Source organism: Empidonax traillii, unplaced genomic scaffold, assembly GCF_003031625.1.
Source record: "Empidonax traillii isolate 1590-97213 ecotype Southwest subspecies unplaced genomic scaffold, ASM303162v1 scaffold1356:size330773, whole genome shotgun sequence".
NCBI classification, from domain to species: domain Eukaryota; kingdom Metazoa; phylum Chordata; class Aves; order Passeriformes; family Tyrannidae; genus Empidonax; species Empidonax traillii.
The window spans coordinates 24,209-36,264 of NW_020956549.1; the positions used below are offsets into that span (position 1 = coordinate 24,209).

The window sequence follows — 12,056 nt, forward strand, 5'->3', positions numbered from 1 at the left end:
GAAAATAAAGCTCAAAAAGGACTTTGAAATCGTTATGAGGTCCATTAAGCCTGGCATAAACCAGAAAAAAATAATGCAAGGCTTTTATCCCCATTGTTTATTGGACTCCGTGATAAAACCCTACAATGATAAAACCCTACAAGCTTTAGAGAACCCTCTCACAAAATGTTCCCACTGCTCCCTCCCACACCAGGGCACGAAGGAATCAATAATTAGATTTAATTCTGCTTGTCAAATGGGCGGGATCGTGGTTGGAAATCCAGCTGCTGGTGTTGCACCTACACAGCATTAACGTTTTTGGGGGTGACTGTGGGTTTATTTTAGGGGGGTGGCTGCTAATGCTGGAAGGTTCCCAGCGCCTCTGCTGCGATCTGGTGTGGTTTCGGCATCTGACGCGTCAAACCCAAACGATAAGTTCCCAGGAATGACATTGGGGGATCGGCAAGGAGGGGCGTTGTTGCTCATCAGAGGGAACGGGGAATAGCCAGGAGTCTGGCCACGGGGTGGGGGAGGTCTTTTCCACCCCGGTTGATCCCGTGTCCCCGTGTCTCTGTCCCTGTGTCCCCGTGTCCCCGAGTGGGCCCCACCGCGCGGCGTTGCCGCTTTAAGCGGCGCGCGGGGCCGGGGGCGGGGCGGGGCGCGCGCGGCGGTGACGTCAGGCGGGCGGCCGGCCCCGGGCCCCTCACGCCCGCCCCGGGCCCAGCGCCGGCCCCGCGGCCGCGATGCCGCGGGTCTACATCGGCCGCCTCAGCTACCAGGCGCGGGAGAGGGACGTGGAGCGCTTCTTCAAGGGCTACGGCAAGATCCTCGAGGTGGACCTCAAGAACGGGTGAGCGCGGGCGGCCCGGCCCGGCCTGGGGGTGAGGGGGGGCGGGCACGGACCGCTGGGGGTCGGGGTGATGGTGTGTTGGGTACGACGGGTGGGCTCGCCCGTTTTGAGGGCACGGCGGGGACCGTGAGGCCTGGGGTCCTTCTGGGGGGGGAGGCAGAGCGGCTGGGCCTGTGTTTAGGGGGGAGGGGGCAGGACTTGGGTGGGCTCCCTCGTTTTAGGGGGTGGGGGGGGAAGGACGGCTGGGTTCCCCCTTGGAGAGGGGACAGGGCGCCCGGGTCTTTATTGGGGAGGCGGACAGGACGCCTGGGTCCCCCTTTTTTAGGGGGGGGTGAGGCCTGGGCCTGCTCTGGGGAGGGCAGGCCCACTGGTCTTTACTGGGGCGGGGGACAGGACGCTTCTGTTTCCATGGCAACTGGGAGGCAGGAGGGCTGGGCCTGTGTTTGGGGAGGGGGCAGGAGACCCCCTGGGTTCGTCCTTTGAGGAGGGGCAGGACGGTCGGGTTGCCCATTTTTGGGGGACATGAAGGCTGGGGCTGTTTTGGGGTGGGATAGGATGCCTGGGTTGTTTTTTTTTTTGGGGGGGGGAGGAACAGGACGCCTGTGTTTCTATGGCAACTGGGATGCGGGAGGCTTGGGTTGCCCTTTGGGGAGGGGGGACAGGACGCCTGGGCCTTTTTTTGGGGGGGAAGACGGGAGCAGGACTCTTGGGCTCCCCCTTTTTGGGGGACAAGACACCTGGGCCTCTGTTGGAGGGCTCCCCCTTTTTGGGGGGCAGGACGGCTGGGCCTCTGTGGGGGGCTGGAGGAAGGTGCCTGAACTCCCCTTCGGGTGGGGGTGAGTGGGGCAGGACCCCTGGGTTCCCCCGTTTTTTTGGGGGGGCAGGACCCCCCGGGTTCCCCCGTTTTTGGGGGGGGCAGGACCTCTGGGTTCCCCTGTTTTTTGGGGGGGTGCAGAGCTGCTCCCAGCCCCCCAGGCTGCCTGAGGGGGGTGTCCTGCTCTGTCCCCCGACTCTCTGTACCTGTGTGTTCTCACCTGTGCTGTTCCAGCAGCTGAGCCCCCACTGCTGCTCCAGGGGTTGGATCCTGCTCCGACTTCCCGAGACATTCGAGTGTGGATTTTCCAAGGGAAAACAAATGGTTATTTTTGGTGGTTTTCCTCCCCAGCACTCAAAACCTCACGAGTGCTGGAGCCTTTGCTTCTTCCAAGAAACCCAACTTGAAGTCTTGCTTAGCAAGGCTGAGTGGAACATGGATTTTATTGTTAAATAGCCAGGAAAGCCAGGTATTAATTCCACCTTGGAAGTGGAGAACAGGAATTTCTTGTATAACTTTAGACCTTGAGCATTAAAATAAAAGAGGCCCATTAAGTTTTGATGCTAGTTGTGCTGCAGGTGGACATTTAACAGGTTCAGAAGATGAATAAAGCCCATTATTAAAGCAAACCAGTGTTCATGTGTCAGTGTTTTAACCCACACAGCCTCAGGTGGTGTTGAGGATTAGCTGTGTGTTGTTTTCCAGTCCCACTGGGTATCCTTGGAAGTGGTTTTTGGGGTGGTCAGTGTTTTCCTGTTGCTGAGTAAACCTCCAAATTCAATATTTCTGATTCGTAGATGTTGGGTGTGGGGGTAGAAAAGCCAACTCAACTTTGTTAGCAGATGTAAAACTGCTGATGTGGCAGAGGGACTTGTCTTCCTGCTTTTATTGGAAAACATCTGCTGAGGACCAGCCTGAGGAGCCCAGTCCAGTATTTAGGAACAGGGAGGGGCTGTGGGGACAGGAGCTGATTTAGGGCTGTCCTTGGGCAGCCAAAAATTGGGATATCTTATGTGTAAACAGTAACTGGTAGAGAGGGGAGGAGGGCACAGTATCCAAAATCCAGGTGCTCTCTATGGGATACACTTTATTCCAGAGCTGGAGTCTGTTTGGTAGCTTCCCTTGGGGAAGAGAGAGTTCAAAAGCTGCCAAATAAGGGAAGGAGAAGAGGAAATTTAAGACAATGCAATTGAGTTGCCTTCACCTTGCTGTTTGCTGCTTCAGCTGGGGCTTAGCCAGGGCCCAGCCTGCATTTCCAGGATTAACTCAACAACTTCATTCCTCTTCTAGTTTTACATCCTTAAGTTCTTTCACAGATTTGGAGGTAAATTCCTTGACAAAAAATGGTACCCGAGCCATCAGGCTGTGTGTCTGTTCTTGGGACAGCCCTGAGCCTTCCTCCACAGCTTATTTTTAGCAGTGCTTAGCAAGTGATTAAGAACTCCTGCACGTTGTTTGATTGGAGACATTCCTGCAGTGGCTGCTGGAAATTTGGGAGCTCTCCTTGGTGGATCAGCTGCTGGGTGTTTGAGCAGCTAAACTGGAATGCTGGAGCAGAGAGGATGGAATGCAATGCGATACCACAGAGTCCTAAAAGCTTAGCTGGGGCTCACTAATTGTAATTTAAGCTTGCAGTTCAATGGCTTAAAACAATTATTACCTGAGGGAAGGACAGGGAAATGAAAATGTGGCTCCTGTAGGATTCTCTATTCCAAGTTGGAATTGTTTAATGTGTGCTCTTTATTTGCATATTCTCTTTTCCCACTCAGGGCTGCACTGACAGCCAGAGCTCTGTGTGTGTAATGAATGTATGAAGTGACCAGAAAATTGGACTTTTCAGCCTGTCTTTTATTGCCTAAAACACACTAAAAGCTACCTGTGATGCCTCTAAGAACTGCAAACTTTCAGCCACGAAGCAACCGATCGTCAGTCTTGCTAAGAAATAGTTCTACCCATGTTTTTACCCTCCTGCATCACCCTGAGCAGCTTTGGAGAATTCATGGCTATTTTTTGAGGCTGCAACTTCTGTGTTTTGTTTCAAGGGCCCTGAAGATGCTTTTCCTTGGCGACATCCCAAAGATGCTTCTCCTTGGTAACATCCCACTCCTGGCCCTGGCCTTGGCTACGGGGCAGCTCGAACAAGGAGCCCCAGCGGGTCCTGAGCTGTTGATAAGTTAATTTTCAGGAGTGTTTTTTAGGGCTGGACACATCACATTCTTCATTCCAAGCGAAGCTGAAGGCAGGAATCAGTTTTTCCTGCATTTCCTCCTCGTGTCGGGGCTGCTTGACCCGACCTTGCTCATCTAGAGCTGCGGGAAGAACAGGAGAGGGGTTTGGAGACATCTGTCCGTGTGGAGCAAGTGTGTGATGGCAAACTGGGGAAGCTGCCAAACCATCAGCTTGTTTGGTGAGAGGTGAGCAGGTCTCTCCTTGCGGGGAAGCTGCAAAGCAGCTGCTGAATCCACCCTGCAGCCGCAGGGCAAGCTCCGATGGATCGCAGCCCCTGCGGAACTTCACGGATTTCCAAAGGGAACAGCTCGTGAAACTTGGGCTTTTGGGTTCCACCACATCCCTGGCTGTTCATGAGTGGTGGGAAAAACTTGGCACTTAGGGAATGCCTGGGCTGTGTGCTGGTCCTGGCGTGGAGAGGCTGGCACGGAGCCAGCAGGGAGAATCCCGCTGGAAGGAGGAGAAAGATGAGGATCTGCCTTTTATTTCAGGTATTCAGCAATTTTAGCAAAATCACATTTTGCCTTTCACTTCAGATTTAAAAAAAAAAAAAAAAACAACCAACAAACACCCACCTTTTGGGAGGTTAAGTCTGTTGGAATTGCTCAGGATGAGGACATTCTCCTGGAGCTCTTTCTGATCCACAGGCAGAAAATGGTGTGGTTTCACGGGAGCTGAAGTAAATTGCATTGACATTTTTAGTAAGTAGCTTTATGCCACATTTGGAGTGGAATAGGAGACATTAAGAGGCAGATTTAAAAGCTGGCGTGGAGCAGCAGGTTCTGACGGCTGGGTCAGCAGTGGTGGCTTCCTGTGGTGGCAAACTGCTTCCAAAGGGTTGTGATTTTAGGTCCTACAGTGCAGTATAGTCCATATTTAACAGGTGGATCAGCATTACTTTCATTTATGAGTGATGTGGGCTTTGAATTTTATTACTCTTTAAATGGTGGTAATCCCAAGGTTTGGATGAACTTGCTTTCTTGTCTTAAATTAGAAGTTTTGCTTTTTCCTTTGCCAGCAATACCTTATTCTAAAGCTGCTTGCATCTGATACATTCCCAAATGGAAAAGACAAATACCGTAGGGTGAATGACAAACATTCCCTTTTGGAATGAGCAAAGAGAAGGAAAAATTTTCCTGGTGTTCATTGCAGTTTGGCCAAAGTCATGCTGATGTGGGGACCACCTTGGGAACAAATTCCCACGGGAGGCCAAGGGTAGGAACTGGTGCTGCTGGTGTGTGATTGGGGTGACTGGGTGCCCCCAAACCCCTTCTGGGAAGAACACGTTCAATGCTGATGGAATTCACAGGTGCCTTTGTCATCTCACTTCAAACATCTCTGCATTTATTTTCGGGGAAGTGCTGGTGCATCGCTGGCACTTCACCTATCAGGAGCTGCTTTTAGGGCGAGATCTTTTATTAGAGCAAGTTTGCACTGCTTTATTTCAGGGATGAAAGGGAAGAAAGTTGTGATTTGAATGGTTCTGTAATGACTGTGATTGTTTCAGTTGTTATGAATCAATCACACTTGTTTGTTCGGTGAAACTGCGGCACTTGCAGGCGGCAGCAGCCGCTTTATTTGTGGTGTTTGGAGTGATCCTGAAGTCTTGCATTAGTGCAGGGCCCATCACACAGCAAACAGGAGCTGCCCAGAGTGCTGTGATTGTGGGAGGTGGAGAGAAAGCTTAAAAATGGAGTAACCTAAATGAGGCCAGTGTTTTTCAGAGAATGGTAGAGTGCTTTGGGTTGAAGGGACCTTAAATCTCATTCCCACCCCCTGCCATGGGCAGGGACACCTTCCACCAGCCCGGGTTGCTCCAATCTCCATCCAACCTGGCCTTGGACACTTCCAGGGATCCAGGGGCAGCCACAGCTTCTCTGGGCAACCTGTGCCAGGGCCTGCCCACCCTCACAGGGAAGGATTTCCTTCCAATATCCCATCTAACCCTGCCCTCTGGCAGTGGGAAGCTATTTCCCCTTGTCCTGCCCTCCATCCCTTGCTGGTGGCCTTGGCAGGTTGGACTTAATGATCTTATAGTGCTTTTCCACCTGAACAGTTCTGTAACTGTGTATTTATTCAGTGTGTGGGGTAGAGCTTACTTTTAATGGTTGGGGTTTTTAAATCCTACCTTTAGAAAGAAAAACCACACTGTGAATTTCATCCAGGATTACTCCATAACAGTCATCTCTTGCCAACATAAATGATTTCAACCATTACACTCTCATGTGATTATCATTTTGTTGATGAAGAATCACCTTCAGTTCAATTCAGCAACTGTTTCACTTCTGTAAAACGTGTATTTATAAATGAATAGATGTGTTTTCAAGCCTGCCTGTTTCTCTCTCCCTGTTTTTGGAGGTTCTTTAATTTTTTTCCATTTTTCAAGGCCTGTGGCTTTGAACCCTCGGGTACCCTCAGGAGGCTCCTGTGCAGGACAGCGCACCCCAGGCTCTGTTTTTGATCCCAGATCCCTGGAGTCCAGTTCTCCACAGTGATTCCCTCTCCCTCCCTTTCCACAGGTACGGCTTTGTGGAGTTTGATGATCTGAGGGATGCAGATGATGCAGTTTATGAGCTGAATGGGAAGGATCTGTGTGGGGAGAGAGTGATCGTGGAGCACGCCCGGGGCCCACGCCGTGACAGCAGTTACGGTTCAGGACGCAGTAAGCACTTGTGCCTTTGTATCCCTGCCTTATTTTAAATAAAACATCGTGTTATTCATTTCTTTAAAAAGTAATCTAAAAAGAAAAATGATACCAAGTTGTTCTGTAACTGTAAATGTACCTGTTGATCTGAATATTTCTTAACTTGTTTGTTTGTATTAAACTATTTTAATTGATAACTTAATAAACTCAGTTTCTCGTACCATTTTTATTATTATTATTATTATTATTATTATTAATTATTATTCTCATTTCGTTGAACAATTTTGATTGGTTTATTTGCAATGTGCTGTTTAACATAGATTTAACAAAGACCTCAATGTTTTAATTGAAAGAGTCCTTTGAGGCTAAGATGACTGCCCGTTCCATTTGCTGACCTTGGGGTACCTTTCCATGAGTGGCTCTTTGACCTTTGTGGCCCTTGGCTGACCAAAAAAAAAAAGGAAGCCATGTGACGACCGCAGCCTTTTCCCATTAGACCTGGGTGGTGAGGATCCCAAGGGTTAGAGACAGATGAGATTAATCTGAAATAGGTGCCTGAAAAGCTTTATTCAGGTCAGATATTCAGAAAGCCTTTAAGCGCTGTAAGTAACTCTAGTCAACTGGCTTTAATTCAGTTTCTTCTTTCGAACCGTTTTTAAAGATAATATTAAATTTAATTGCATGTTAATCGTAGCGTAATCGTAACTCTGTGCTTTGCTTAATTGTAGTAAAACAATTAATGCTTTGGGTCTTGGTAACTTTTCTGTGAGGGGGGGTGGGTGTAGCCTGGAGGGTGGGTGGGGCTGGGAAGGCTCCGGGAGCAGGCGGGGCAGGACAGGCGGTGTCGGGGCGGGGAGGAGGCTCGTTTTCCCTGGTTGAAGTTGTGTCTGTCACCTCCTAAAGGTGGATATGGTTATAGAAGAAGCGGAAGAGATAAGTACGGTCCCCCGACCCGTACAGAATACAGATTGATTGTGGAAAATTTGTCAAGCCGCTGCAGTTGGCAGGATCTGAAGGTATGGGGCCCTTTCCTCACCCTCTCTCTGTTCAAGAGCACAAAGGGTAAAAGCTTCAGCGAGGCAAAGTGCTGAACACCTGTGCCTTGCTCCTGAGCTCCTCAGCGTGCTCCTGTGCATACCAGGAGATCTGGGGAGTAACAAACGCCCTGAATCAACTGAGGAGCATATTTGCATATGTGAAAGCATTAATGAGAGGTTGGGAGTTGCACCTGCAGGGCTTGGTGGCACTGGAAAGTGGGAGAGTAACTTCTGTCCTTAGCATCACATGCAGCTGTGGTTTATCTTCTCTTAAACCCTGTCAAAACAGGCTTGAATCACACCAGGGGGAAGAGTTTGCCCTTGTCACTTTGGATTTAACCCATCAGCTTGTAAGGTGCTAGAGCTGTTCGAACCAATTCCTGCACAGGCTCTGCTAGGAATTTTCACACCGTGTAAAGCTGTTTGAAGGAAAGGTTCAGGGAAAGGATGCTTCCAGAAGGAGTAATCATGCAAAACCTCTGCCAAAAGCTGTTATTTCTGACGTGCAAAGGAGTGGAGGGTGATTCTCAGCAGTGGCAGTGTTGGGTGACACTGTGGAGCCCGTGGCACCTCCGAGTGCGCTGGAGGTGACGTGTTGACTTGTGATTATCCCCATCGTGGATTCAGGGGGCAGCACTTCAATGGTGTTTCCTTATCAACCTGAGCAGCAATGGTTAAACCCACTTGTTCTTACAGGAACACTTTCTTTCATGGTTCTCTTTTAAGGATGTGTAAAATTTGTTCTAAACAAACTTTGACATTGTAGAAACTGGTCTGTAATTGAATGTAACACTAGTTCAGGTACGTATGGAGATGCTGCCAATGTCTTTGTTGTTAATGCTTCATCAGTAGCTTGTCTTTGCTTCTGGTATTCAAAGTTGTAAGTAGAGCATGGCATGATTAATCCTCCAATGGATGCATTGCTGCTTTTTTGGGAATAGCTTTCATGTTAGTGTACTTGAGATGGGAGAAGCTGGGCTGAAAACAGACCAAACCAGAGCTCTGTGCCGTGTTTCTGCTGCAGCCAAAATCCCACAGGGGCTGAAGGATGGCCTGGCCCCGTGGCTTGATTGAAGTGGGGCAGAATGGCCCTCTCTGACAAACAGAGGGGGTTAGGAATTCAAACAGAGAAACCAGGGAGCATGAAGTGGGAAAATGGGTTGAGCTTTGACTTCTGTGGGGATTCTTCCAGCAGAATGAGCTGGGTTGCCGAGGTGGAGGACAAAGGGAGGTTTGCTTGCCTGTGGGCTTCTTGCCTCTTCATATTCAACCTTTATCCCCTTTCCCAATTACATTTGGAAACATGATTTAGAGAGCGAGCATTTTATTTCTTTAATCACTTCTGTAATTTGAGGCTTAAGAGTCCAGAGCATATTTGATATCGACAGGAGATGGGAGACCTTCAATTATCGTTTGGCTCAAAACTACCAACCCCGCCCTGGCTCTAAACACACCCACTCTGTGAAATCAGAGTGCGTTATTTGGCACTGCAAATGCTGTTTGGTTCAAAGCCTTGCTGACATCCCAGTGAATAGAAGAGGCTCAGGGAGCATCGTTACAGAGATGAGCCTGGAAGCCTGGCTCTGGATTCGAGGCGATGGTGATTCTGTCCTCTTCCCCTAGGATTATATGCGTCAGGCAGGGGAGGTGACATATGCAGATGCACACAAAGGAAGGAAAAATGAAGGTGTGATTGAGTTCAAATCCTATTCTGACATGAAAAGAGCCCTTGAAAAGCTGGACGGGACAGAAGTAAATGGCAGAAAGATTAGATTAGTGGAAGACAGACCTGGATCGAGACGGCGCCGCTCCTACTCCAGAAGCCGAAGCCATTCAAGGTATGTCGATAATGTGTGTCAGGGCTGAGGCTTTTGGGTTCCAAACCACCTTGGAAGTGTTCAGAGTTCTCAATAAATCTAGTTTTGGAGAATATATTGGTAAGCAAGGGCAATGAGGGCTCTCTCAGAGGTGTCTCCCTTGGGGCATGTGTGGACTTGCTCTCTGAACACCTGTGACTGTCCTCCCCAACATCTTGGTCCCCTCAGTCCAGGCAGGAGCAGCTGGTGGCCGGTGGAGCTGAGCACACAGAATGGAACAGAAGGTGCTTTTAACACTTCAGCTCTGAACACTCTGTTCTGCTCCAAGCACCAGGACTAACAGTTCTTTCTCAGCTTGGAAACCTCCACCTGTTCCTCAGAGATTTGCTGCTTTCCTTGTCTGACCAAGAGCTGCTTCAGCAGCACCAAGTGTTCTCCCCTTTCCATTCTGGGACAGAACTTGTTGTCGCAAGAAAACTCAGGCAGAGCTTTACTGTTCCTAGAAGAGCTTGGTTATGAAATCAAAGCCTGAAGTCGAAGCTTTATCCCAGTGTCTCACCACATTCGAACTGTGATTTGACTGGGAGGATGATCATCCCTTAAATAAACTGGCACATTTCCTTCCAGATCAGCGCCCTGCTCGCTGCCAGACATGGCAGCAGGGAGGAGAGACGGGGAGAGGGGTGCTCTGAGTTTGTGACTGTTGTGTAACTCTCTGAAAGGTGCTCTAACCCCGTGAGGTTTTTCCCCCAGGGATCACAAGCTGACACGAAGCTGCTTCCTTGTGTTCCAGGTCTCGCTCTCGAAGCAGACACTCCCATAAGAGCAGGAGCCGCAGTGCCAGCAGCAGCCGCTCCAAGAGCAGATCCAGATCCAGGTACGTCTTTGTCCTGGGAGAATTGGGGGGCTCCCACTTAAAGAAGAAGCATCACCCTAAATCTGCAGCAGGAGCACTGTTTGTTTTTCTGTGCCCTCCCATTTCTCTGCACGCTGTTCCAGTGCTGCTCAAACCCACAACTGTCTGTTGCCTTTGCTTTTCCAGGTCTGTGTCCCGTTCCAGAAGCAAGAGCCGTAGTCGAAGCAAGAGCCGTAGCAGAGGCCAAAAAGAGAAAAGCAGGACTCCAAGTAAAGAGGATAAAAGTAGGAGCCGCAGCAGGAGCGCAGAGAAATCCCGCAACAAGAGCAAGGATAAATCTGAGGGCGCCCTCCACAACAGCGATGAGAAAGCCAAGAGCAGGAGCCCCAGCAAGGAAAAGAGCAGGAGCAGGAGTGGGAGTAAGGACAGGGGAGAGGCGAGGGAGAGCATGAGGAGCAGGAGCAAGGAGAAGAGTAGAAGCAAAGACAGGGAGAAGAGCATTAGCAAGGCTAGAAGCAGGAGCAAGAGCAGGGAGGAGAGTAGGAGCAGGAGCCACAGCAAGGATAAAAGGAAAAGTAGGAAGAGGAGCAGGGATGACAGCAGAAGTAGAAGCAGGAGCCGCAGCAAGAGTGAGAAGAGCAGGAGGCGCAGCAAGAGAGACAAAGCCAGCAGCAAGAAGAAAAGGAAGGACAGCCACGAGCGGTCCAGGTCAGGCTCCAAGGACAAGGAGCACATCAAAGGCGAGTGCGACAAGAAGGAGGCCAAAGGCGAGGGGGAGGATTTGGCGTCCCGTTCCAGGTCTAGGTCCATTTCCAAGTCCAAACCAAATGTCAAATCAGATTCTCGTTCCAGGTCTAAATCTGTTTCAAAGCCGAGGTCCCGGTCCAAGTCCAGGTCTAGGTCAGCCTCTAGGTCCCGCTCCCGGTCACGGTCGAGGTCCCGCTCCAGATCCTAAACCTTGCTGCAGCCCCACTTGGAATGGTTGGAAAAGTCTTTTGTACATGTTTAGTAGCTGTAACCAAGTGATTGAAGTAGAAACCCTGTGGATGCTGTATATTTTTAACAACCCCGATGGTCTGTCTGTCATTACCTGCAGCGCTCCCTCCCTGCACTGCTCCCTGGCCTGAGGCCATTCCGCTCATTTTCTACCCACCAGAAAGGTTCTCTTTGAATATAACTCTTCCTAGAGCCCCCAAATTGCCCTGTTTTCCAGGAAGAGCCTTGCAGGGAATGAGCACTGCACCCTGGTGGGTTTATGGGATTGCAGTGAGGACTGATGGTAGGTATGACGACTTCACCAGTCTTTGCCCTCGAATTGATGCCCTTTGATGTCTGCCATTTAGTGGAAGTGCTAAGTCTTAAGTTTCATACTACTTTTGTTCCATATTTTTTGGACTTACGAAGTTGTGAATAGCACAGTCAAAAGAAAAAAAAAATAGAGGTACTTGCAGTAATCTATAGGGAAAAGAAGTATAGTTCCATATTCTGGTATTGTGACAATATCCTTGTTTTATATTAAATTTTTTTATTTTATTTTTCCCTGTCTTGCAAAGTACAGTGATTCCTGTTTCCATGAAATTTGAATAAAGACTATTTTTGCTTGATGACATTTGGTGGTGGTTCCATGACGTTGTGTTGGGATTGTCAGCATTTTCTGTCCAGCAGTGAAAGGCTGAATTTGCAAAGAGTCACTGGCAGAGAAAGAGCTCTTGGTCCAGACTGGTTCTGCCATCAGACTGGAATTCCCCAGCACTCACTCTCCCGGTCCAGCTTCTCCAGGTACAACCTGAGAGACGGGGAGTTTAGACTTGGAGTCTCTTCTCAGCATGT

The 12,056-nt window shown here is 49.5% G+C and overlaps 1 protein-coding gene across 1 annotated transcript; it reads left to right on the top strand.

Annotated features, from left to right (window-relative positions):
* Positions 1 to 654: 654 nt before the first annotated feature.
* Positions 655 to 11,835, top strand: SRSF4 (serine and arginine rich splicing factor 4). The gene is made up of 6 exons (XM_027906780.1): positions 655 to 829; positions 6,392 to 6,534; positions 7,420 to 7,532; positions 9,177 to 9,391; positions 10,164 to 10,247; positions 10,413 to 11,835. Exons 1-6 carry the CDS (start codon positions 723 to 725, stop codon positions 11,179 to 11,181), a joined length of 1,431 nt encoding a protein of 476 aa, XP_027762581.1. The 5' UTR covers positions 655 to 722; the 3' UTR covers positions 11,182 to 11,835.
* Positions 11,836 to 12,056: the final 221 nt, after the last annotated feature.

Coding starts and splice junctions, on each gene's coding strand:
- SRSF4 (XM_027906780.1), top strand. CDS start 723: ATGCCGCGGGTCTACATCGGCCGCCTCAGCTACCAGGCGCGGGAGAGG. Junction 9,392..10,163: donor AGAAGCCGAAGCCATTCAAG/GTATGTCGATAA, acceptor CTTGTGTTCCAG/GTCTCGCTCTCGAAGCAGAC. Junction 10,248..10,412: donor AAGAGCAGATCCAGATCCAG/GTACGTCTTTGT, acceptor TTGCTTTTCCAG/GTCTGTGTCCCGTTCCAGAA.